Source organism: Phodopus roborovskii, unplaced genomic scaffold (assembly GCF_943737965.1).
Source record: "Phodopus roborovskii unplaced genomic scaffold, PHOROB, whole genome shotgun sequence".
Taxonomy (NCBI): domain Eukaryota; kingdom Metazoa; phylum Chordata; class Mammalia; order Rodentia; family Cricetidae; genus Phodopus; species Phodopus roborovskii.
In genome coordinates, this window is record NW_026126558.1 from 11,876,675 (window position 1) to 11,904,140 (window position 27,466).

The 27,466-nt window shown below is 43.8% G+C and overlaps 2 protein-coding genes across 2 annotated transcripts in view; both read left to right on the forward strand.

The window, feature by feature from the left end:
- Positions 1-12,619, forward strand: part of Pkd1l2 (polycystin 1 like 2) — a 78,552-nt gene extending 65,933 nt beyond the window's left edge. Inside the window, exons 37-43 of the mRNA XM_051201794.1 lie at positions 186-319; positions 2,292-2,419; positions 3,474-3,634; positions 8,437-8,647; positions 9,499-9,600; positions 9,929-10,060; positions 12,458-12,619. Coding sequence (XP_051057751.1) covers positions 186-319; positions 2,292-2,419; positions 3,474-3,634; positions 8,437-8,647; positions 9,499-9,600; positions 9,929-10,060; positions 12,458-12,619 — 1,030 coding nt within the window. The remainder of the gene's footprint in view (positions 1-185; positions 320-2,291; positions 2,420-3,473; positions 3,635-8,436; positions 8,648-9,498; positions 9,601-9,928; positions 10,061-12,457) is intronic.
- A 2,508-nt stretch (positions 12,620-15,127) lies between these two features.
- Positions 15,128-26,134, forward strand: Gcsh (glycine cleavage system protein H). The gene is made up of 5 exons (XM_051201741.1): positions 15,128-15,379; positions 19,791-19,870; positions 21,609-21,672; positions 24,404-24,535; positions 25,360-26,134. The coding sequence occupies exons 1-5, from the start codon at positions 15,241-15,243 to the stop codon at positions 25,455-25,457; spliced, it is 513 nt and encodes a 170-aa protein (XP_051057698.1). The 5' UTR covers positions 15,128-15,240; the 3' UTR covers positions 25,458-26,134.
- Positions 26,135-27,466: the final 1,332 nt, after the last annotated feature.

Here is a 27,466-nt window from a genome sequence, read left to right on the forward strand (position 1 = left end):
TTCTAATGGTCAGGAGACTATAAGCCAACACCATGTGGCTGGCAAACTGCAAATATCCCTAAGAGCTAGGCCTGTGGCCTGGGAGCCGAACAGAGTTTAGACAGTAAGCCCTAGCTCATGCAGGCGTTCACCGGCAGGGAGCCTCCTGAGAAAGAAGACACCCAAGCATTCCTCTTTCTCCACAGGATTCTCCAGTATCTCTTCAACAACAGCTGGCTGGACACCCTGACCAGAGCCGTGTTTGTGGAGTTCACTGTCTACAATGCCAATGTCAACCTGTTCTGCATTGTCACACTCACACTGGAGAATAGTGCCCTGGGTGAGACATCTCTCCTGGAAATCTTCACTGTGGGTTGTATCTCTAACATAACTAAGTCTTGCTGCCTCAGGGACTGGGGTCCAGGAAGCTGGGGTGGGGTCTGGGTTCACCCTACAGTGGACCATGAATTCTTGGGTTCCCAAAAGCAAAGCATCAGGTGCTACTCTAGCCTACTTTCCCTCTTTACTCCGGGCTGGTCTCTTTCATCATCTTAAGGGAATCCAGCTGGAGTATGAAGCAGCTTGTCCATCTCCTCATCCCACAGAGGGGAGCATGTTGAGCATTGCCATCCAAGCACACTCATACTGAGCTCAGAGATTCATACTAATATTCATGCTCACTCTGCAATGGGCTTTTGTACTTTCTGTTCATTCTTTCTCCCCATCTGCCATCTTTTAAAATATTAATTACAAGTTAACAAGACCAAAGTCAACCTGAAGCCATCTCAGCTAATACTCAGTTCTCCTAGAACTCAACTTCCTCTCTGTTAAACACTGATCATTTGAAAATATTAAATTGCTACTTTGTTTGTTTGTTTTGAGACAGAGTCTTGTGTAGCCCAGGCCGGTTTCCTATTGATGCTACTGTCTCTGCTTCCTGATTACTGAGACTATAGGGATTAACACACTCAGCCTAAAATTTAAAAACATTTTTTTTCTTTTAGAATTTCATATGTGTATGCAGTAAAATGCATACAGTATATTTTTATGCAGTTCACACCCACTAAATTTTAATATATATATATATATATATACATATATATATATGTATGGCATGCACCACCATACCACACTGTGTGTGTGTGTGTGTGTGTGTGTGTGTGTGTGTGTGTGTGTGTATATATATATATATATGATCTTGCTACAAGACCCTTGTTGGCCTGGATCTTAATTTTCAGCCCATCTTTCTGTCACCCTGAGGGCTAGCTTTATGTTCACAGGCAGTAATAGCCTTACTAGTCAAATTGACTTAAAATGTTATCTCATAAGCCAGGTACACAGGTAGGTAAAGGCCTCAGTACTCAGGAGTCAGGATCTCAGGGTCATCCTTGATTACATAGCAAGTTCAAGGACAGTCTGGGATACATTGATCTATCTCAGAAAGCAAAAGTAGCAACAACTGTTTTTCACTCAAATAATTTAAATGGAGCCAGGCAGTGGTGGTGCATGCCTTTAATCCTAGCACTCAGGAGGCAGAAGTAGGCAGATCTCTGTGAATTAGCGGCCAGCCTGGTTTACAGAGTGAGTTCCAGAACAGGCTCCAAAAAGCTACACAGAGAAACCCTGGAGAGAGAGGGAGGGAGGAGAGAGAGAGAGAGAGAGAGAGAGAGAGAGAGAGAGAGAGAGAGAGAGAGAGAGAGCAAAACAAACAATTTAAATGGAAAGGGTTAAAAACAAAAGAATGTAAGGAAAAGACACAGTGTGGTATGGTGGTGCATGCCATTAATCCCAGTACTCATGAGGCAGGGGCAGGTGGATCTCTAAGTCTAAGGCCAGCTTGGTCTCCATAGCGAATTCCAGGACAACTAGGGCTACAGTGAGACCATATCTTGAAAGAAAAAGAGAGAGATTTATGAATGGATGACAAATAACTCATAGGAAGCTTGACTTGCTTGGCACATTGGCCATTTGATGACCTTTGGGGAAGCTCTGCGGGGGAATTGGCATTAATGATCACTGTGGGGAGGCTGGTGGAAGATTCTGGGTGGATGGGCTCTGTGGAGATGCTGTGCACATACATTCACCCCATAGAGGGTCTCTTGGACCTTCTGGGGCAGCTCCTTCTGGGGCAGAGCCTTCTGGATTGTCCACTGTTGTTGGTACTGTCCATGTCCAACTTTGTCCCTTGTACCTCCTTGTCCTAGGATGTTAGTCTTCTTGCCAACTTGGAGAGGGCTTGGGTTATGTGATGTGAGTTCAATCAGAAGCTGGGTCTCCAACAGGCAGGTGAACAGAGGCACTTTTCCCCCCAGGTACCTTTTTCTCACATGCAACCCTGCAGAGTCTGCGCCTGTACCCCTTCACGGATGGCTGGCACCCCTTCGTGGTTGCAGCTGAGTTCATTTACTTCATCTTCCTCTTCTACTACATGGTGGTGCAGGTGAGGGGGGTGAGGGCTCAGTGGGAAGAGATGATGGGCTCATCTTTTTGCCTTCCCGCCTCCTAAGGCGAGGACCGAGGCAGAAGGGAAAGGTTTTTTCTGTTTAGTTTTTTATTGCCCTAGCTGCTTGGCTGGCAGAATTTCTGTTGGTCCTGAGAGCCAATCCAGGCTGTTGCAGGAAGGAACAGGGTTGGTATTGTCCAGGAACTGACATCTCAGGGTTGGTCCTTTCTAAGGGTAGGGTCTGCATTGGTCTTATGGCTTCTGATTTGAAACCTTCCAAGAGGCTTAGGTTAAGGGATAATGTCTTAGTTGCAGTTTCTATTGCTGTGAAAAGACACCATGACCATGGCAACTCTTATAAATGTGTGTTACTTTTGTTTATGCTGCATTTGCTTAATTCTGTAAATATGTGTTGCTGTTTCACCTTGCTTGCCAAAGGCACCTGACTGGTCTAATAAAAAGCTGAATGGCCAATAGCCAGGCAGAGAAGAAATAGGCAGAGCTGGCAGATAGAAAGAATAAATAGAGAAGGGAGAAGAGAACCAGGCAGAAAGAGAGGGGGACTCCTGGGCTAGCCAGCCAGGCAGCTGTCAGACAGAGTCATGGAGAGGTACATACAGAATGAAAGAAAGATAAAAGGCCCCAAGGCAAAATGTAGATGAAGAGAAACAGGTTAAATTAAGTTATAAGAGCTGATGGGGCAAGCATAAGAGAAGGCTGAACATTCATAACTAATAATAAGTCTCCATGTCATAATTTGGGAGCTGGTTGGTGGCCTAAAAGAAAGCCTGCTACAGATGGCTGATGATATAACTCAGTGGCAGACTGCTTGCCTAGAACGTATGGCCTCTGGTTCAGTCCCCAGTAACACATACATATATGCACATGCACACATTCTTAGATATTGTATCTACAGTCACAAGTCTGGTAGTTGAATTAGTGGTGGGATCTCTAAGGATGCTGTGTATGTGGGGCCAGGGTAATGTCCTGCCAGAGGTCTTTGGTGGACACTGCCATAGCCTTAGCCAAAGTCCCGGCTCCCTTTTTCCAGGGCAAGCTCATGAGGAAGCAGAAGTGGGCTTACTTTTGCAGCAAGTGGAATCTTCTGGAACTGGCCATCATCCTAGCCAGCTGGAGTGCCCTGGTAGTGTTTGTGAAGAGGACTATCCTGGCAGATCGTGACCTCCAGCGCTACCGGAAGCACGGGGGCGAGTATGTAGCCACTTCCCTGGCCTTCCCCTACCTCTCCTTCCTATAGCTGCCTCAGACAAAGGCTCTGGAAACCCTGCTGGCCATGAGCAAATAGAGGGCAGTCCTCATAGATATAACTACAGCTGCTCTTAGAATCACACTTGGAGCCTGGAACTTATGAAATTGGAAAGAATTCTTTCATTCTTATATTTAAGTTAGCATTATTAATTATTAGAATTATAAAGTTGTTATAAATACAATAATGGATTTCATTGTGGCATTTTCATACATGCATCTAATATACTTTAATCATATACACACACACACACACACACACACACACACACACTACCCTCTCTTGCTGTTCCACTTCCAGGCAGAGAGGACTCTTTAATACAAATTACAGTAACAGGCCTGGAAGACGATTCAGTGGTTAAGAACATCTGCCTCTCATGCAAATGACCAGGAATTTCTGGTCCTCCTGCTTGCATCTTCCTAGTGCTGGGATTACAGCCATGTGCCACCATGCCCTGCTACCAACAAAGTGTTATTACAATATGGGTGGGCACACCCACTTGCTCAGGCGCTGCCTATGGCTGCTTTTCTGCTGCAATGGCAATGTTGAGTCCCTGAGACAGAAACCATCTGGCCCATGTAGCCCCAAGTGTGGACTCTCTGACCTTTCCAGAAAGAGCTGGCAGCCTATAGAACAAAGGCTGGGTTCTCAGAGGAACAATGTTAAGTTTGTAGCAAGTTGCCCATGAGATCATGCAGGCAGTATTTCAACACCTGTGTTCCTTCCTCACTTCAACTCATACTTCATTCTTGACATCCACACAGTTTATTATTTTCTTGGATCTTGAACCATCTTTAGACAGTTCTCTTTTTACAGTAGATGTCAGAAAAACATAAAAAAAAAGAGAGAGATCTGCCAATTCTCAGCAACCGAAGTAGAGTCTGAATTCATTTTTTAAAGACTTTGTGTGTGTGTGTGTGTGTGTGTGTGTGTGTGTGTGTGTGTGTGTGTGTGCCTGACACATGTGTAAAGGTGCATACAGAAGCCAGAAGAGGGCATTAGATCCCCCAGGGCAAGAGTCACAAGAGGTTATGGGCTGAACAGTGTGGTTTCTGGGAACCAAACTCGGGTCCTTTGCAAGGCCAGTAAACACTCTTAACTGCTCAGCCGTCTCTCTAGTCCTTGGGTTTCTCTATGGAATAGCCCTTTGTAGATCAGGCTGGCCTCTGCCTTCCGAGAGCTGGTATTAAAGGCATTTGCCACCACACCCACCTTGTTCTTGTTTTGTTTTTGCTTTTTTGTGTCTTGGTGCTGAGGATCAAACCCTTAAACCCAGGGCTTTATTATTCCAGGTAATTGCTCTACTACTGAGCTATGAGCCCAGCAGGCCTAAGTGCAGTTAAGCTTCAGTTTGAATTCATATTTTTTTTTAATCTATTAACCAAAGGTTTTTAGTTTCTGTTTTTCAACTCTAGGGCTTGAACCCAGGACTTCACACATGCTAGGCAAGTGGTTTATCAGTGAACCACACCCCCATCCCAGTGAAACACACCTCCATCCCAGTGAACCAACCCCCATCCAAGTGAAACACACCCCCATCCCAGTGAAACACACATCCATCCTAGTGAACCAACCCCCATCCCAGTGAACCAACCCCCACCCCAGTGAAACACACCCCCACCCCAGTGAAACACACCCCCATCCCAGTGAACCAATAAAGTCTTAGTTTTATTTAAAAGGAAATGAGTCAGGGTCTTACAGATTCACCCAGGCTGACTCTGAACTTACTCCAGCCTGTACAAGTCTCGAACTTCCAACCTTCCTGCCTCAGCTCCTTGAATAGCTGGGATTACAGGTCTATGCTGCCAGATCATTTTAACCAAAGTCATGGTTCTTTTTACTCTTTTTCAGAAACATATAAAAACCTTTAAATAGACAAGCTTTTTTTCCTACAAGAACCTAATTTATCCCTTCTCTCTCCTACCCTCTCTCCTTTTTCTCTCTTTCCCTTCCTTTTGCTGAGGATCAAACCAGGGTCTTGCTGTATGCTAACTACACACTCTACTACTGAGATAACCCTCTAAGCCAAAATCCTGAATTTTAATAAAATACTTTTATATATTTTTAAAAAATATTTTTATTTGGATGGATATTTTGCCTAAATTATGTGAGCTTGATGGTGCCCAAAGGGGCCAGAAGATGGTGTTGTATTCCCTGTAACTAGAGTTATATGGTTGTGAGCCACAATATAAGTGCTGAGAATTGAGCCTGGGCCCTGTGGAAGAGAAGTCAGTGCTCTTAACCTCAGAGCTCGCTCTCCAACTTATTAATACAACACCTTTTAAGACCAAATGATTTTCTTCATGGTCTCTGCAACCCAGTAGTCCTCAGCCCTGACTCCCCAGCAGGATTCCGGAAGGAAGGAAGCTAGCCCTATGGTCTAGGATGCCTCTCAGACTTGCTCATGATGTTCAGAGATGGCACTGAGCATCTTATCATTCCTCTGGCTTATTGCAATATGTAGCCAAAGCTAAGAGGCATCCTGTAATTAGAACTAATTGCCTTCTCAGACAAGGGCCTAGGAATTGTTATTGTTTCCACATATTGAGCAATTCAATGACATGAAAGCGGACTTGGTATTTTATTTTGCTAATTATAGTTATTTATTTTGTATTTGGGGGGAACATACATGTGGACATCAAAGGACAATTTGAGAGAGCTAGCTCTCTCCTTCCATTACATACGTTTCCAAGATGACACTCGAGTCACAGCTTTGCCAGTGAGTGCCTTTACCCACTGTGCCATCCGGCTGGCTTAGGAGGAGGAGGAAAATGCTCAAAGAGGCCAAAGAGGAAGCAGACATCCATACCAACAGCTCTAGTTTGCACAGAGAGGAGGAAGTTCTGGAAGACTGGGGACTTTTGTAGTAGGCCTGACTAGACTAGACTAGAGGGGCAAAGCCAGCCTATGCCTATGCTCCCTACAGAAAGCTACCCTGGTGGGTCTCTAAAGCCAAGGTGGACTAAGCGAAAGCTTGGCAGAGGCAGGCTCTGAGCCTGCTCAGCAAGGCTGCTTCTGTAACATGACTATAACTTTTACAATAAATGAGAAAACTTAAAATACCGATTAGAAAAGCAGATCTGAAAATCTGTAAACCGTGGATAGTTGCTGGTGCTCATGTAAGCAACCCTAATTAAAGCCATTGGCTCACCAAAGCAAAAATCAAAAGGACACCAAAGAACTGCTCAGGAAGAGGAACAGACATTGTATAGAACACATCATATACATGTATAAAACTATCTTGGTGAAACCCATTATTGTGTAATTAACATAAGCTGGCAGAAAAAGCTATACATCAAAGCTGGTTTGGGCACAGTGGGACACATTGGAAATCCTAACACCTGTGAGGCTGAGGCAGGAGGTTAAAAGCTGAAGATCATCCTCAGCCTCATAGAGAGTTTGAGGCCACTCTCGGCAACATGAGAGCCTGTTTCAAAACAATAAAATGCCACACTATTATTTAGACTGAAATTGGAATACGTTGGCACAATAGGAGAATGAGGGCTTTGGAATCAGACACACCTGGATTCCAAGTCATTCCTCCCCTCACAAGTTGTGTCACTATGTACATCACCAGATGAGTGATCTTGTGCTAACTCTGTCCCCATCTGTAAACCGGAGACAGCAAGACCTGCTCCATCTTGAAGTTCAATGACACAAAGCAATTCTCACTTAGCACAACAAAGAGATGACAGCTCCATGCTTCTTTCAATATGAAGGCAGCTGGGAATGTACACTCAAATAAATGCAGGAGGGAGTGGTATTTAGAGACCCCAGAGCAGGGAGGCCAAGACTCACAAAGGACTCTCCATCCTCCCAGCCCCCTCCCAAATATATTCCTCTTCTATAGCTCTGTAGCCATTAATCCAAACTGCTGGTGAAAGACCCCAGAACAAACCACTGAATATCCAAGATCACATTTTCATCCATCACCATCATCATCACCATAACCATCACCATCATTACTCTCATTCTTCTCACCCCACTCATCATGATCACCATCATCACCAACAGCATCACCTTCATCCTCATCACTGTTGTCACCATTACTATATCTCTATCACTCCATCAGCACCAATGTCATCACTACCAACACCATCATGATCACTATTTTATTTTAATTGATTCACAACCTTTTATTTTTTATTTTGTTGAGTCAGGGTCTCTGTACATAGCCCTGGATGTCCTGGAACTCACTAGGTAGACCAGACTGGATTTGAACTCACAAAGATCTGCCTGCCTCTGCCTCCCTAGTGCTGGATTAAAGGTGTGCACAACCACACCTAGCTGATTTTATTTATGAGTATTGGTGGTGGGGAGGGAAGAGAGAGAAAGGGGGAGAAGAGAGAGAGAGAGCAGGCATAAACATGCCACAGCCTGTGTGGCGGCCATAGACAACTTTCAGGAGTTGATTCTCTCCTTCCACCTTTACCACATTTACATGGGTTCTGGGAATCAACTCAGGTGGCCAGGCTTGCATGGAAATTGCTTTTAGCCACTGAGCCATCTTGTTGGTACATCCACTACAATCATTCTTATCATCATAAATCACCACCGACAACAAAACATCTTCTCACCATCACCACCATCACCTGACTGGGGGCCATTGGGACTACTGTGTCTCCCAGACATATTTCAGGAGGTATTGACTGCTGAGGTCATAGTAAATATAACCCTGTATCTGGATGGACTCCAGCCATGCTTCTCCTGGCATCTGAGATGGGGCCTTCTCATTTTGTTCCCACAGGGGGATCAGTTTCAGCGAGACCGCAGCAACTGATGCTGTGCTGGGTTACATCATTGCCTTCCTTGTCCTGCTGTCCACAGTGAAGCTTTGGCACCTGCTCCGCTTGAATCCCAAAATGAACATGATCACATCAGCACTACGCCGAGCCTGGGGTGACATTTCAGGCTTTATCACCGTCATCCTTATCATGCTCCTGGCTTATTCCATTGCGGTGAGTGCTTCCTTTAGGAAAACCTCAGGGCTGGTCTTGATGGAAGTATAGGCTACTACTTGTCACGGTTAGGGGGATACTGGGAATTCAAAGGAAATGACAGAGCTTGTGAATCCAGGATCTTTTAACTGGGACCTTATGAAATTAACATCTCCAAGAACATAAGGTCCAAGACCAATGCATGATGGGCTGCTTTCTGCAGCTAGCTAGGCCTGCTCAAGCTGCCAATTCTGATACCCCAGTTGCTTAGAAGCCTCATGGCTACTTTCCAGACATGAATAGTGAGCTCCTACTGTGCTGATCTGTGGGTGAATTGGGTCACCCTCACCTTGAGCTAGGGCAGAGGTGGAGAGGTTGAGGGTGCAGTCCTAAACACTTGGACTCAGTAGGGCCAATATTGTTCCATCCAGCCGCTCAACACTACATGTTGACAGTTGCTTCTGTTTGTCACTGGAAAAAATAAAAAGCCAATGACCATGACCAACACTGAGTCTTCAATTCTTTCTTATTATCAAGTAATAAGAAAAAGACTTTTGACCTCTTCCTGAGCTCTATCCAAATACACATTCCAACCCCAAGGCAAATAGGTCTGTGATTTTCCAACATAGACTTGTATGCCCATTTGTCTTTGACTTTTAGCCATGCCTTTGTCATCTCTCACCCAGCTTTGTCCAGTCTCACACCTCTCACCACTCACAGATCATATGCACCACCAGCCAATTTGTCCTTGTCTGCACTCCATTCTAACCGCTCACTCCCACTGTACATCCTAGTCACTCTCTCAGACAGCAGGACTAGGGGAGGGGCTTTGTACTTTCTTTCCCTCTTCATGAAGACTCTTTCCATGACAGTCAAACTTAATATTTGGTTGGAAACTCCGTTCCTACAAAACCCTTTTTGATGCAGCCGAAACAATGGTCAGTCTTCAGCTGGGGATCTTCAACTATGAAGAGGTAATGGAAGTTGTGGGTTGTGGGTGGGGTGCCATATCTGTGTGTTAGAAAATCACTCCCTGCTCACCTTCCCTACACTACCTTCAAGGCAGAAATTCCTAACCCTAGCTAGAAATGGTGCCTGTGTTTAGAAGAAGCAGCGGTGGGCAGGAGGGCAGCTCATGCCCCTTCTTTGCCGGCTCCTGGAGAACTCAGGCCATATTTCCAGCCCGAGGCAGGGGGCAACTTCCCGACTCTACTCAGCTCAGAGGGACCTATTTTGCTGCTGAGGGTTTCTGGAGGGATTGTGGCTACAGGAAATGGAAATGACTGGCTTTCTCCCTGGCAGGTCCTGGACTACAACCCAGTTCTTGGCTCCTTCCTCATTGGGTCCTGCATCGTTTTTATGACATTTGTGGTACTGAATCTGTTTATCTCTGTCATTCTGGTGGCCTTCAGTGAGGAACAAAAATATGACCAGGTAAACTCACTCCTTTGACTTATTTTTCATGTAAATGGGATCATAAATGTATGTGTTTTTGCATCTGACTGCTTCCTCTTAGGACAATATTATTTTATTTACTATTTGTTTGTTTATTTTTGTATATGTATGCATGTCTGTGTACTTGTATGTGCACCATCTGCCTTGTAGTTTGTGTAAAGGTCAGAACTGGAATTCATTGGAACTGGAGTTACAGATGTTTATGAGCTGGCCAGTGTGGGTGCTAACAATGGACCTGGGTCTTCAGAAAGAAGATCAAGCTGAGCCATCTCTCCAGCCTGAGGACAATTTGTTTTTCTTTTTGCTTTTCAAGACAGGTGCTCTCTGTGTAGCTTTGGAGGCTTCCCTGGAACATGCTCTGTAGACCAGGCTGGCCTCAAATTCACAGAACTCTGCCTGCTTTTTGCCTCCTGAGTGCTGGGATTAAAAGCATGTGACACAACTGCCCAGTCTGAGGACAATATTTTTTAGTCTCATCCATGTTGTAGTATCTATCAGTAACTCACTTTTTACAAAATATATCAGGCAGCCAGGCGTTGGTGACACATGCCTTTAGTCTCAGCGCTTGGGAAGAAGAGGCAGGCAGGTCTCTGTGAGTTCAAAACCATTCTGGTCTACAAGAGCTAGTTCCGGGACAGCCTCCAAAACCACAGAGAAACACTGTCTCAAAAACAAACAAACAAACAAACAAACAACAACAGTAACAAAATAGATCAGGCTGGCCTTCTAACAACCACTAGGTGATGGAATCAAAGGTGTGTGCTATCACACCGAGCCTGCTTACTCTCTTGTAACTAAATACTGCCCATGCTTTCATTGTCTAAGAACCTTTTTGGAGGGGTTACAGTTGTTATGCATTGAATTTTGTCCCTAAAACATAGGTTAAAGTCCTAAGCCCCACTATTTCCATATATGATCATACTGGAGAATAGAGTGATTGTTAATGTATTTGGTTGTAGACAGAAGTTTCTGTCTGCCCAATCCTGCAGCCTTTTAGTCCTAAATAAACACATAGAGGTTTATATTAATTATAAACTGTTTGGCCCATGGCTCGGGCTTCTTAATGGCTAGTTCTCTCTTAATTATTAACCCATTTCTATTCATCTGTGTATCTTCACATGGTCTTGGCTTACTGGTGATGCCCAAGTCTCTTGCTTTTTCAGCAGCTACATGATATCTTGCTCACAACTTACTCCCTGACGTTCCTCTTCCCAGAATTCTCCTACTCTGGTAGCCCTGCCTATATTTCCTGCTTGGCTACATCCTGCCTGTCCATTGGCCAAAACAGCTTTATTCATCAACCAATAAGAGAAACATTTATTCACAGCATACAGAATGACATCCCCCATCAATTGGTTAAGTGGTGGTACTTTGTATCCCTAATCCAATAGGACTGCTTTGTTGACATATGTACAGTTTTGCTGTTTGTTTATTTGTTTTAAACAAGATTCCATGGATTTCAGTCTGGCCTTGAACTCCTGATCCTTCTGCCTCTGCCTCCTAAGTACTAGGATTATAAACATGTTCCACCATATCTACATGGCTCTGTCTACAGCCTATGAGTATGACCTGCCATTCTTATGTCCTACAATTTGTTTTTGTTTTCTTTAGTTTTTAAATGATACAGACTCATGATATACAGTCCAGGCTAGATTTTGTCTTAGCCTTTAAGGTCTGGGATTACAGGTGTGGGCCACCATGCCTTTTTCTTTAGTTTAAAGCTATCTATCTACCATCTGTCTACCTATCTATCATTTATCTACCTGCCTATCATCTATCTATCATTTATGGTTAAGTACAGGGAAGGTATGGTGAGAAACGCCTATTTAGTTTTTCATTCCTCAGAAATCCCAATCTGTCCCATGCTGGCTAGACTGAGAGGTAAACAGAGGAAGCAGAAATGGCAATCATAACAAGGGGAAAATGCCACTGCAGGGCTGGCTGAGTGAAGTGGGTGACAGTCATCCATGAAAGGTGTCTGGGGGTGGCTGGCACTTAAATTCAGGTGCAGTAACCAGCCAAAGCTGCCTCTATCCAGTGTGGGATGGAAAATCCTGCCAGGAAAATCCAGACATGCTCAACACAGAGGAAGAGGGGCCACGGGAGACAACATGAAGAACCCCTGCTCACCCCAGTGGAGGTAGAGCCCCAGAAATAGGTCATCCCAATCCTAGGATGTTAGCTTTGGAACAATAGGCTAGTCTTTGTTGTTGTTGTTGTCGCCATTGTTTTGTGGTGCTGAGGATAAAACCCAGAGCCTTGAGCTTACTAGCCACAGGCTCTACCACCAAGCCATAGCCTCAGCCCTGGGACCAAACAGGACAGTAAAATCTTGGGGTGGATCCAGATACATCACTTGGTCCTCTCTTCTTGCAGCTGTCAGAGGAAGGAGAGATTGCAGACTTGCTCCTGATGAAAATCCTCAGCTTTATGGGTGTCGGATGTAAAAGGGAAGAGCCTCAGAGCAGCAATGAACATCCAGAGTCGTCCTCCCAGGCTCTGTCCTCTCAACCAGCACAAGCTTTGCCCCGGATTTAAACTCTTCATCCATGTGTGGGGAAGGCCAGAGCTTCCAGCCTGCACTTGCCAATGATTCTGAAGTCTCATGGGAGCAATGACTTTGCTGTCTACAGAGGAGTTCTGGAACCCAGCTAAATAAAATAGTCATAACACGTACATATATAATAGTATATTATATATACTATTGAACAAGCCTGCTTGTTCAAATGTATTTCCTCCTAGAAATAAAATACATGTATGTGGAAAAGAATTTTCTCTGCAGAACAATTAATTCACTGGTTTGGTTATTGGCAGTGGCTTGAATGATTCTCAGAATTCCTGCAAATGCTAATAGCTGTCCTGATAGCTTTCTGGCACCAAGAACGAAAAATTGAGTGGCTTAAAAAACAAGAAAAGTAATGCCAGGTGGTGGCAGTGCATGCCTTTAGCCCCAGAACTCAGGAAGAAGAAGTAGGCAGTTCTCTGTGAGTTTGAGGCCAGCCTGGTCTACAAACCGAGTTCCAGGACAGCCAGGGCTATACTATAAAGCTTGTTTCAGAAAATTAAAAAGCAACAGACAAACAAAAAACCAGGAAACACATATTGCTGTCTAGGGCTTTGTTATTTATTTATTTATTTATTTATTTATTTATTTATTTTGCGGCAGGATTTCTCTGTATAGCCCTGGATATCCTGGGACTCTCTTTGTATAGCTGACCTTGAACTCAGAGATCGGCCTGCCCCCATGATGGGATCAAAGATGTGTGCCAGCTCCTTTAGGGGTTTTAATTGGGTTTGTGTTCATTGTTAAATAATGAAAAGGCAAGAAGAAAATCTCTACAGGTGGCATCTGAGAAATCTTGAACACAGTAAACAGGAACAGACAGAAATCAGAAGCTGAAAGGCTTCTTTATTGGCGTGTATTGATACACAGAGGGGGGGAAAGCCTCTGTAAAGGAACTCCAGTCTCTTCTTGAGGGTTGTTTGCTATTTGGTTTGTGTGTGTGTGTGTGTGTGTGTGTGTGTGTGTGTGTGTGTGTGTGTGTTTTCTGATATTGTTTTTGGGCTTTTTGAGACAGGATATCTCTGTGGCTTTGGAAGCTATCCTGGAGCTAGCTCTTATAGATCAGGCTGGTCTTGAACTCACCTCCTAAGTGCTGGGATTAAAGATGTTCGCTACCACACTCTGAAGAATGTTCCTATAGAGTTGGTCATTTTGAAAAATGCAAAATGACTGGTTGGCCCACAACTGTTGTGTAAAAGCATCTTGATGTGGCCTTGAATTTATTGAGACAGCCCATGGATGAAGGGGGGGGGGTGCAGAGGGAGCATGGCATGCTGGCAGGACAAAAAGCCCACAAGGTCTGTTTTATTGCCAGGCTTTTGTCTCAGGTCAGGAAAGTGAGGGAAAACCTGGCTATCATGGAAGCTTACCACCTTTGTTAACTAGTCATGGCCCCTTTGCTGTCTGCCCACAAAGGAGTTTGTCTAACTGCTACCCCCCCCCAAGCATCCTAGGCTAAGCATCTAGCACAGCTTCTAAGCATGTCTTGCCCTGTTCTTTCCTGATCCACTGTAGAGACCCTGTGGATTCCCTGCCCCAAGCCCACTCCATCCTTTCCTCTTTGCTAAGGGAAAAGTGACTCTTTTCAGGGAGCCCTCTCCCCCTTCTCTTGCAGGACTTCTGCAGCTGCCTCCAAGTAAATCCCGTTTTGTCTTGGTAATGACAATTTACTTTCCTTGATAGTGAAGAGTTTAGAGAAGCCAAGTTGTGGCAGGTAAAGAATGGAGATCTCTGACTGGACAATCAGCCTGAGGATGGACAACGCCTGCTTTCTAGCTGGATATTAAAAATCTTCTTATGGAGTTGAGAAATGAGGCAGTGGTTAAGAGTGCTTGCTGCTGGTGCAGAGGACCCAGGTTCATTCCCAGAGCCCACACTTGGCTGCTAAGGAGCAATGGACTGAGTACTCCTGATTCTCCTGTCTCCACCTCCAGAGTGTTGTGATCAAAGATTGTAAAAGGCCCACATAGATTGTGTTATTCTCTATTTCCCTTGGGTTTAAGAGTCTCTGGCCCTCTTGGCATCTGTAAAGTACTTAAAAACGCATACGATCTGTGTCAGAGTGACTTTGTCAGATGCCTAGCACTGGTCTTCAGCTGAAATGAATCCCCTTTGGGGTGACCTTGTGCAGATAGGAGTGGCTGTGCTTTACACGGTCTGGCGAGACGTCTTCCCTACGACTTTTTGATTTAATGGCAGGAGATTGCGTTAGCCCAGCAAAGACATCCTTGCTGGATTCTTTCTCTGGCCACCGAGGTGTTGATTCAGTTTAGGGGAATGCACAGATTGCCCACCCAGTGCTTGGGTTAGCAAGATCCCACTCTTGGTGAGAGGCTCCGCCCTTCAGCAAGGCCCTGCCCCTCCCCGCCCAGTCATTCCGCGCCCCTCACACAGCCCCATCCGGGCCTCAGCTCCTCCACAGGCACACACCCCTCGCGCGCGTTGTCCTATCCGAAGTGGGACCTTCGAGCTGTCCAATCAGAGACCATATTGCCCGAGCTCCGCCCCGGGCTCGGTGCTCCGCTTACTCTGGCCCACCCTGTTAGCGCCCGCCGGGTGGCGGAGGCGCAGTGCGGTTACCCTAGGAACCCCGATCATGTCGCTGCTAGTGGTTAGGAGCGCGCGGGCCGTGGCCTGCAGCCTACGCATCGCCCTGGCCTCCTGCCCGTCGCGGCCCTGGGTGCCGAGAGCAGCCGCCGTCCGCTCGCTGAGCACTGGATCCGCTGTGTTGTCGGGTAAGTGAGGGGCACGTGGTCGAGGCGCCTGGAGACTAGCGAGCTGCAGCTCTGTGAGCGCTTCTTCTTGCTCTTGGGATCCTGGTTCTGCGGCCCTTCTCCCTGTTAAAGTAGGCGCGAGAGGACAAGAGCAAACTTTGCACCCGGGGTGGAGCTAGGAGGGAAGGCCCGCTGGACCTGCAGATAAGCTGGCCACTCATGCAGGAGTGACTTACGTTTGGGTGCTCCGAGACCCCAAAGGGGAACAGCGAAGTGAAGTTAAGCAAAAGCACTTACAAAAATTTAGTACTGAGTACACGAACAGATAAGTGAATGAAAATTCAAAGTGCAGAGATAAAAGCTTTTTACTATCCCCCACCCCCAAAGCCAAGAATGGCGTTGAAAATTCAGCTGTGAACTATATACAGAAAGCAAGAAAAAGTGTTCTAGACTCCAGAGAAGTTCTGCTAACGTCTGTAATTGAGTCATTGGTGTGTAGTGGGGCTGAAAAGAGGCTAATTTGACGGACTGGAAATAACTGGGAGACCTGCCCATTATACGCGTTCGCAGTTAGCTGGGAAACAGTTTTCTTTCTGTGCAAGAAGTGGAGACCCTAGCTGCCCTTTGTACGGTCCCTATTCAGGCAGCACAAATCTGAACGGCTGCTCTCAGCAAGTCTCTTGGGTCAAATCTGTGCAAACTCAAAATGTTGATCACGTTATTCTTCAGTGTGGAGTGCAAAGTTTGCTCCTTTCTTGCTAAAGTTTCTCTATTGTTTGTGACACAGCAGTATGTTGCTGACTAGAATACATGGGTAGAGCACTGCTCAGATAACTTCATTTCAGACCAGGTAAGGTGAAGTGGCTCCCACCTGTGACAATGTCGGCAGCACTCCTGAGGTAGAGGATCACTGAGTCCGAGGCCAGCTTGAGCTACATACGGAGTTCCAGGTTGTTAGTTCAATGTTGCCCAAAATATCAATTCCCATGGGCTGCTTAACTACTCGGATTTTCATTTTTACCCTCTTTTCATTGGCAGAATTATGCACACTTATTTTGCAGGGTGCAGGCCCTGCACTTGGAAAAGTGCGCAGACATTACTCAATATTAGTTCTTCCTCTCACAGCTGTGTGGTCTTGGGCCCAGTCAACTTCTCAGAACCCAATATCCTACATTAGAACAGTGGAGGAAGTAGCTACCTCAGTGTTACTGGGAGGAAGAAATGAATTAAGGTCCTGTCACCTGCAACTTGACACACTGAATAGTGTTATTAAATTAGTGTGTATTACAGAACTAAATGTACATATAACAACACTGAGCCATATTAGACGAAATGTATTGTATTGGAGAATTGAAGGGAATGAAGGGTTTACCTCAGTTACATACAGCTCAGTTATTCTGAGGCCTCAACCCATGGTGGGTTTTGTTTTTGCTCCCTGAGGCATGATCTCATTTAGCTTAGCTGGAAGAATCCAGTGTAGCCAAGAGTGACCTTGACATTGCTGGGACTATAGGCAAGTTTATGCAGTGCTAAGGACTGAATCCAGAGCTACCTCAGTAATAGGCAAGCACCCTACCAACTAAGCCACATCCCCAGGCCTCAAACAGTTTTTTTCAAGGCTTAGAAAGAAAGTAATTATTTACCTAATCTGCTTTTTTTTTTTTTGGTCTGGTCAAGGGTTAATGGAGAATTGGAATCATACTGTGGCTAGCCTAAGTAGCACGCCTGATCTAAAGGATGATAATGGACTTAGAGGTCAAGTGGACCTAGGCATGCTGAGCTCAGAATGCTGGCTGACTCAAATCGACAGTGGCAAAGTTGAGGCCAAAGTATGGACACTCAATATTAGCAGGGTGATACATATTTGTAACTGACCATCCCTTATAGTCAGACACTATGTTGGTTTTGAACTGCTCATGATTAATAATGTAATCAGTGAATTCTAGACTTTTAAGAGAATGAAAATTGAGTGCTGCAGCCACATAGCTATACATCATCTTTGACCCAAATTCCTTTTCCTTTAGTTTTTAGTAGTGTTGGGAATTGAAGCCAAGGCTTTCACAAGCACTCTTCCACTGAGCTCCAGGCCCTGGTTTTCTTCTTTAAACAACAAGAGCCATTTTCATCTAGGACAGGCTCATGAGTGAAGAATTTTAAGAACTTGGCCAAAGCTGGGCGTTGGTGGCATACACCTTTAGTCCTAGCACTCAGGAGGCAGAGGCAGGCAGATCTCTGTGAGTTGAGTTCAGCCTGGTCTACAGAGCGAGTTCCAGAATAGGCTACAGGATTAGGGTTAGAGAAACCCTGTCTCAAAAAAAAAAAAAAAAAAGAACTTGGCCATTTCAGTCCTTAGAACTAAAGTGCAGTATCCTGAGCCACCTCACTTTAAGAGCCACATTGCCTTTTAGGTTATATCTTTTGGGTTTTTGAGTCAGGGTTTCTCTGTAGCTTTGGAATCTGTCCTGGAACTTACTCTGTAAACCAAGCTGCCCTCAAACTCACTGCCTCTGCCTCCCGAGTTCTGGGGTTAAAGGTGTGTGCCACCACTGCCTGGCTGGTTTTATATCGTAAAGGATTTATGTTATAGGTGTTCTAAGTGAAGTGTATGTCTATGCACATTGGTGCCTAGTACCCTTGGAGGTCAGAAGAGGGCCATCAGATTTACTGAAACTGTAGTTACAGGCAGTTGTGAGCCACCAGGTGAGTGCTGGAAACTGGAACCCAGGTCCTCTTCAAGAGCAGCATGTGCCGGGCTAGAGAGATGATTTAGCTGTTAAGAGTACTGACTGCTGTTCCAGATGACCTAGGTTCAGTTCCCGGCACCCACATGGCAGCTCACAACTGTAGCTCTAGTTCAAGGGGTTCTGATATCCTCACATAGATATGCATGTAGGAAAACACCAATGCATATAAAATAAAAATAAATTAAAAAAAAAAGAGGAACACATGTTTTTTTTTTTTCTTCTCCTGTGCTGGTCAGTTTTTTAAAATTTTTTTTAAATTTACTTTATTTTACATATCGATCCCAGTTCCCTCTCCCTCCCATGCCCCCTGCCACCCTCCCATCACTCCACACGTAGTGTGGTGCCTTCCAGGAGGGGTCATCTAAATCTGTCAAGTCATTTGGAGTAGGGACTAGGCCCTCCCTCCTGCCTCTAGGTTAAGGGAGTATTCCTCCATGGAGAATGTGCTCCCAAAGGAACACATGCTTTTAACTGCTGAGTCATCTTTCCAGTCTCAAATATTTTTTTTTTTTTTCTTTTGAGACAGTGTCTTGTGTGGCCCAAGCTCCCTTAAACTCTCATACTCAACTGATCTCCTGCCTTGGCCTTCCCAATATTACAGTTACAGGTCACTGTACCCTGTGTAAATCAACCCCCACCCCCATTAGTGGAATGAACAAGTGATCATCTACTGAGCTACACTCTCAGTCATTCAAAAATTGCTTTCTGTTTGATATCATCTTAATGCTATTTTACTTTATTATTTTTAGATGTTTGGGTATTTAGCCTGCACCATATACATGCAGTACCTGTAGAGGCCACAAGAAGAAGTCAGATCCTTTGGGACTGGAGTTAAGGATGGTTATGAGCCATTGTGTGGATGCTCGAAGTTGAGCCAGGTTCCTTTGGAAGAGTAGCCAGTGCTAACTGCTGAGCCATCTCTTCAGCCAATCTTAAGAGTTTTGAACTCTTGATCCTTCTGCTACAACCTCCTAAGGGCTGGGTTACAGACATGCATGCCACTGTGTCCAGTTAAACTTTGCAGACTGCCCTTGAACTTGCAGTCTTCCCAGCTCAGCTCAGGTATTTCAGATGAGTCAGCTGTATACTTCTTGGCATGCATCGCTTTCTCCTTGAACCCATTTCCCCAAGCCTGTCTTCAAAAGAATAGAGTTCTTTCTTCAAGACAGACCTATAGTCATAGGATGAGCTCAAGAAATATGCTTTGAAATTTTCTGAGTGAATTAGACTGATGTTAAAACAGACAAACCCAGGGATGTACAAGGTGTTCCACTAAAGATACGCTCTTGGGGCTGAGAGATGGTTCTGTGGTTAAGAGCACTGGTTGCTGTTCCAGAGGTCCTGGGTCCCAGCACCACCATCTATTACTCCAGTTTCAGGGGATCTGACATCTCTTCTAGCCTCCATGGAGCCTACATACATGTAGTGCACATATACACATGCAGGTAAAAACCTTACATACTTATTTTTTACAACATTTATCTCAGTGCATCTGTGGCTACACAACAATATTTGTTAAAAACTGCCCGTCTTTATACGTTGTTGTTCTTTACTGGGCACCATACTACTGCAAAGCAATGTCAGTCCATCTCAGTCCTGGGGAAGACTTACCTTTTGACAGGAATGGTGTTTGAAGGGCTCTTGAAGTGATGCTGCTGCTTTTCTGAAATACTGGTCTTCTGTTTTAGTGCGTAAATTCACAGAGAAACATGAATGGATAACCACAGAGAATGGTATTGGAACAGTGGGAATCAGCAATTTTGCACAGGTATTGGATTATCTTGAAGTGTTTTAACAGTCTGCTCTCAATAGCTGGGATTGTCTCTACCTTATGAAGCAGTGGTACAGTGCTTTGGGGGCTCTTCTAGGGACCCTAAGGGAGCAATCAGAAGTAAAATATGTAAAATGTAAATTAGAACATCATATGGTGTTAAAACGTTTAAAGAGACACTGTGTTTGGCATGTTGGCACAAACACCCTCAGGCCAAGGCAGAAGATTATGAGTTTGAGACCAGCCTGGTCAAGATCTTTTTTTCTTCCTTTTTTTTTTTTTTTTTTAAGAAAAAAACAAACAAACAAACAAAAAAAAAAAACCCAGTAGTGTGTCAACACTTAAAAGCAGGGAATATTATTTAAGATATATTTCACGTTGAACAGTTAAGAGCAAGCTCAAGGGCTGGTGTGGGGGGTGCCATTGTAGATATGTGAGAACCTGCACGACCAAAGATAGGAAACACAGATAAACACTGCTGACCCAAAGACAGACCTTTTGTTTAGCTGGCCTTTATTAATAACCCTATTTCACTCTCCTCATACTTTCTTCAAAAGAAGAAAAGGAAAGCAGTAGCATGGCCACTGGTTTCAGCTGGATGGATGTGTGCAGTGAGGTAGGAGGTGACTGCTGGGAAGACCTCTGGGGTTCTGATACCTTCACTGGCATACCTGTATTTCTATCTAGGGGCCCAGTGTAGGTTGTTCATCTACAAGGGGAATCACCCATTGGACGGCAGCTTACGGAATGTATGTGATACAGCCTATCTGGGTGGTGTGAGGAAAGGTGTGTCAGTCATCTGATGCGGTGCTGTCAGTGCCTGGGGAGGCAGGTCCATGAGGTCCACTGTTTGAGGAGTAACTGGGTAGGGTATCACGCAGTGCAGTTTGGGTTACAGCCTGCAGGGTTGGAAAGCACAGGGTGCTCAGAACAACTAGTAGTCTTGTTTGGAGTATGTGTTTTGTGCCTGGGGTTACTCCAGCCTAGAGGTCAAATCTGGCTGGTGGCTTGTTTCTTGTAGTGCAGCTCCTGAGCTAAACAATTATTTTTAGGGTTGCTGAGATGACTCAACAAGTAAAGGTGCTTGCCACCAAGCCTAACAACCTACCTGTGTTTGATCCTTGGGACACACCGTAGGGTGAAAGAACCCGACTCCTGCAGGTTATCCACTGAATTCCCACATGTTTTTACACATGTACCTGCAATGCATTAACTCATGCCACAGTGCACTTAACATTTTAAAGTATTATTTATGTAGAACTGTGACTTAAACCCTGGGTCACACATGCTAGGCAGGTACTCCACTACTGAGCTACATCTCTAGCCTTTTCTTAATTTTCATTTTGGAATAGGCTGTGGCTAAGGTGCCTTAGCTGACCTTGAACCAATTCTATAGCAAAGTTGGGTCTTGAACTTGGAATCTCCCTTTCTCAGCCTTTGACAGGTGTATCAAATTTCATCTGATTTTATTTTTGTGCGATGGAGTCTCATTATATAAGGCTGGCTTTGAACTTACAACCTCCTATATGTGCCCCTCAAGTGCTGGATTTTGGTATATGCCATCACGCCTGGCCCATTTTACATGTTTAAAGGGTTGTAAAGAAAAGCAAAGAATGTAGCCCCTTGTTTGTGAAATACATAGACAAAAATATAGGACATTGGGTGTTTTTGTCTCTTTCCTGGTCTCTGATAGGGTTAACTTGTTAGATATTTTTATGTTGTTTTTGTATTATAGGAAGCTTTGGGAGATGTTGTTTACTGTAGTCTGCCTGAAGTTGGGACAAAACTGAAAAAACAAGGTGAGTTTATTTCTCATCCTGGAATGTCACAGACCAAGCAGCTTGACCTTAAACTCACAGAGATCTACCTGCCTGCCTCCTAATAGACAGGGTTTCACCATATAATCCAGGCTGGCCTCAAACTCCCTGCATGGTTAGATTATATGCATGGGCCACCATAGCTGGATATGTTTAGATCATTAAGTTTGCTTTGGTAACTTCATTGTCTTCTTTCATATGTATTATTCATTTAGTCTTTATGGATTACCTTTTCTTGCCTTACTGCACTGGCTGGGACTATCTGAAAAATATTGTAATGGAGGTGGTGGGAGTGGGTGTCATTGTCTTGTTCCTCATCCTAGGAGGAAGCAGTTGTTATTTCATCAATAGGTGTGTTGCTGGCTGTGGGGCAGTTTTATTTTGTTAATGCAAGATTTAAAAGTTACATTTAGTGTGTGTGTATGTGTGGTGCGTTCACATGTACATGCCATGACATGTATGTGGAAGCCAGAGAACACAACTTTGGGAGTTGGTTTTCTCAAAACTTTGATTATATGGGACCTGAGAATCAAACTCAGGTTGTCAGCAAGCACCTCTACCCACTTGTCTTTCAGCCTCAGATTTGTGTTTGTTGGAGCTATTTATTTTAATCTTGATGATGGTAAAAACAATCCTGTGTATAATCTTCTACCCCATAGCTTCCATCTAGCCATTATTTAAGCAGTAAGGTACATGTCTAAGAAGCCCTTGAATTTCATCCTAAAACAGATTTACTCTTTATGTTTAAGCAACCTTGCTTTACTAGAATATCCCCACCAAAAGCATGATATACACACCTTTAAAAATACTCTATTAGTAAACTGGGTATACAGTTGGGAGGTGGTAGCACAGTTCTGTAGTCCCAGCACTCAGGAAAAAGAAAAAGAAATTGGGATGTACTGGCATTTTGACTTTAATCCCAGCACTAATGGAGGCAGGTGGATCTCAGTGAGTTCTAGACCAGCCTGTTCTACATAGAGAGTTCCAGGACAGCCAGGGCTACATTGAGAGACCCTATTTCAAAACAAAAATATTTTGCCAATGCCAGTCATGGTAGTGTATACCTTTAATTCCAGTACTGAAGGCAGAGGCAGGTGGGTCTCTGAGTTTAAGCCTAGCTTGTTCTGTATATCTGTTTGTAGACTGGCCACGGCTAGGTAGTAAGGCCAGATCTTAAAAAAAAATAAAAATAAAAAAATAGTGTGTGTGTTGCTGTATTTTATGTTTATCTTGATAAGAGAGTGAGCATACTATTTTTCCTTGCCTGGTTCCTTGTGTGTAGGTCAGGCTCCTTCATCTTAGTATCATTCCTTGTTTTGATTTATTTTTTTTTTTATTTGTTTGTTTGTTTGAGACAGGGTTTCTCTGTGTAGCTCTGGCTGTCCTGGAACTTGCTCTGTAGACCAGCCTGACGTTGAGTTCACAGAGACTAACCACCCTGGGGCAGTTCTCTCCATCCACCCTGTGGGTCTAGGGATTGTGAGCTCTGAGTTACTGGTCCAGCACCATGCCAGCCTGCATGCCACCATCCTCCCCACCATGATTATAACGGGCTAACCCTCTGTAAGCAAGCCCCCAGTTAAATGTTTCCTTTTATAAGTTGCCGTGGGCATGTTGTCTCACAGGAATAAAACAGTAACTAAGACACTTGGCTTCCATTTTACTAGAAAAATCTTTACTCTAAAATGCAGTCTCCCTTGGGTTGGGCTGTAGTTAAAAATCTTTGCACAGTTCTTTCAGCCTTACCAAGTTCCTTGTATGATGTTCTATGTACACAAGGTTTAAGACTCCTTCAGAAACCAGGATATGTGACACCATGTATGGCTAGTTAATTGAAAGAATTATGTTTTACTGATCATTAGCATACTAGTGTTCAGACATACTGTCGTTTACCATTCACTATATATATAGAATGTGTATGTTCACTTTGTTGCAGCCATTTATGCTGTTCATGCCCAACAGAACCTATAGTTTAACTTTAAATAAATTCATATCTGGGCAGTGGTGGCATGTGCCTTTGATCCCAGTACTTGGTGGGCAGAGGCACTTGGATCTCTGATTTCCAGGACAGCCAGTGTTACACAGAGAAATTCAGAATTTTTTAACATGACTGTATAGGAGGTGACCACTTTTCATAGTTTGTCTTTAAATTGTTTTATAACATTATTTATTTGGAGGGATGTCAGGGGGACCATTTGCAAGAGATGGTTCTCTCCTTGTACCATGGTGCTGAGGATTGAACTCAGGTCTTCAGGCTTAGCAGCAAACACCTTTACCCACTGAGCCATCTCAAGGGGTCTTTTTTAAAAAGTCTTGATTTGAGAGGTTTATTTTTTGAGACAGGCTCTTCTGTAGCTCAGGCTAGACTCTAACTTCCTCTGTAGCTGAGGGTGATCTTGAATTCCTGATTGTCCTACCTGTCTCCCCAGTACTGTGATTGCAGGTGTCACCTGCAATTGAACCCATGGCCTTATGTATGCTAGCCAAGCACTGTATCCACCGAGCTATATTCCTCACCATATTTCCTATTTTTGTTTTTGTCCTTTTGTTTGTTTAGACAGTGCTTTACTGGCTGGTCTGGAACTCACTCTGCTCTCATACTTTCAGAGATCCTTCTGTGTCTGTCCCAGGTGCTGGGATTAAAGGTGTGTGTCGCCACATTTGTATTTGTAGTATTTGATGTTAACTGTTTTCTTTCACTGCTTCCTCTTAGATGAATTTGGTGCTTTGGAGAGTGTGAAGGCTGCCAGTGAGCTCTACTCTCCTCTATCAGGAGAGGTAACTGAAGTCAATGAAGCACTAGCAGAAAACCCAGGGCTCGTCAACAAATCCTGTTATGAAGATGGTACGTTGTTGCTCAGGATTTCAGCCCTAGAGTAACCCAGTGAAGTATACCAGCTGCAGATTTCTCCATGTTATAGATGAATGGAGGACCCCAAAAATGACACTGGACGATCGTAGAATCAATAAGTGGCCAAATCAATTGTGGTTCTCTTTGACCTGCTGCCTTGCTCTTTGGATTTTCTAAGGCTTTCTCTCTTTTGTGGGGGAGGGGCAGTTTGAGACAGGGTCTGTCTATACAGCCCTTGCTTGTGTCAAAATCACAGAGATTCGCTTACCTCTGCCTCCCAAGGGCTGGGATTAGAGGTGTGTGGTACTGTACCTGGCTCGAGGTCTTTCTACTGCCCTAATAATGTTTGGTATGTCTTTTTTTAAAAATATAAAATAATTTGTTTGTGTGTATGTACAGGTGTATTGAGCCGTCATCTCCCTAGCCCCAAGATTTTATTTTAAAATATTTTAATTAAAAAATATAATCCTGTGTAGGGATATTTACATTTGAGTGCAGGTGCTCTCAGGGGCTAGAGGAGGGCATCAAATCTCCTGGAGCTGAAGTTATGGGTGGTTGTGAGTCATGTGATGTGTTCAGAACCAAACTTGGATCCTTTGCTACAGCAGTATGCTCTCTTAAAATCAGCCATCTCATTCCAGGCCACCAATTTCTTAGGGCTACAATTTTATTGAACAAATAATGGATGTATATTAGAGTAACAGCATCACTTAATTGAAGGCCCTGTATTAATTTTGAGGGACTTAACAAATTGATATTTTGAATGAATTTAATTTTTGAAAAGGGCAATTTGACATGAACTTTTGTTTTGGTTACAGGTTGGCTGATCAAGATGGTACTGAGTGACCCTTCAGAGCTGGATGAATTAATGAGTGAAGAAGCATATGAAAAATATGTGAAATCCATTGAGGAGTGAGCATGATACCCCCACTCCCAAATAAAACTGTTGGAAGTAACCTGCTCCAGCATGCTTGTCTTAAATTAGTGGAGAATAGAAGATTTGAAATAACTTCTAGCAATACTGATGGAAAGAAACTACTCTCAACAGTGCTACTTAAAAAACCCAACTTCCTGATGGGTATAGATAAATACAATGTACATATTTTTAATAATCTTCATGCTAGGTATTTAGACTAGGGTTAATCTGTGGTGTTTAGCATTCTTGAGATCATCTATGGTAAAAAGTGGTCATGAAGCTGGGTTTGGTGACAAACTTCTTTAATCCCAGTACTTGACAGGCAGATCTCTTGTTCGAGGTCAGCCTGGTCTACTAACAAGTTCCAGGCCAGCCAGAATTACAGCCAGACTCTACCTAGTGATGATAAGAATTCCATAATTCAGGATAACAGTGTTGTAAATCTCACATAATACTGTAACTTGCCCATATCTACCACTGGATTTTGGTTGAAGGACTTAATGTGTCTCTCATCGGAAATGCCTAGGAGCACAGGAAAGTATTGTACAGTGTCAGATGAATGACAGTACTGTCTTAATTTTACCATGTGCTATGTTGGCTGCCATTGTTTTTCCACCATGAAGTACTGGCTTTGTAACACAGTGAGAAACAAATAAAACATCCATCCTCTTTGTTCATTTTGGTTTTTATTTGTATATCTAATATCTAATTTAGTGACTGCTAGTTTTAGAAGGACTAATTTTCATTTATAGGAAGTGTGTGTGTGTGTGTGTGTGTGTGTGTGTGTGTGTGTGTGTGTGTGATTCTAGGGAAACTACTGAACTACTGAGCTATACCCTGCCTAGCCATGGGATTTTTTTTTTTTTTAATATTAAGCCCGGGCTGGATAGAGGGTTTAGTGATTAAGAGTAGTTGCTGTTTTTACGGAGAACCTGGGTTCAGTTCCCAGCATCCACATGATAGCTCACTACTATCCCTAACTCCAGTTCCAGAGATCTGCCACCTTCTGACTTCTAAAGAAAGGTACCAGGCACACATAAGGTGCACATGCATACATTCAGGCATAAAGTACATAAAACAATTCTAAAGGAAGGTAAGAAAAGATGTGCAGGCCAGGGATCACTTAGCATTGTCATTTTAATTTGGTTAGAAAGACATCACTAGTGCTTACCTGGCAGGGCAGACATTGATCAAGAAGTTGGTTTTCCCAGGTTGAGGTTACCCATTGTTCTTAGTGTTTTCCCCTAAGGCAAATTGGTTTATGTAATTTGCAGTAATGGGAGACTGCATTCACTCTTTTGCCTGTGAGAAGAAAAAGAGAGAATGAAATTACCATCTTCACTTCTTATAATGCTAGCTTAGAAGAGAAGAGGGGAGACAGTTTATAACTGGTCAACATTGTACATGGTATGACTGAATTTAAATCACAATTAGGTTTTCATCTAATAGGAATAGCAGACACTAGAACTTCCTGATAATGACTTAATTTCTCTACAGCTCAAGTGTACTTAACTGCTAAATGGTATTTTCAGACAGCTAATTGGCACATTTTCTAATTTAGTGAAGTTTAAAAAAAAATGCTGACTGGAGGGTGGGTTGTATACATACAAATGTATAGCTAAGCTTGGTAGCTCAAGCCTATAATGCCAGTACTTGGGAGATGGAAGCAGGAGGATCAGGGGTTCATCTTTTGGCTATAAGCATAGGCTCAAAGAAACTCAAAAATACTAACTTCACCATCACAAAACAAAAGCAAAACAACTATGTGTGTGAATACACACACCAAGGAAAAGTAGGTAGACTCATGACTATAGTAGAGGGAAAGATTCAAATACCTGGTGGTGAGCAGCAAAAGGAGCAGTTTCCTCATAAGAGAAAAGCAGTTTCCCAGACACTGCTGACGGAACATAGCTGCCACCAAGTTTATCTTTGTATCCTCACCAAAAAAACAAAACTGGGACAAAACAAAACAAAAAACCACCTCAGGTGCCATGAATGACTGACTGCCT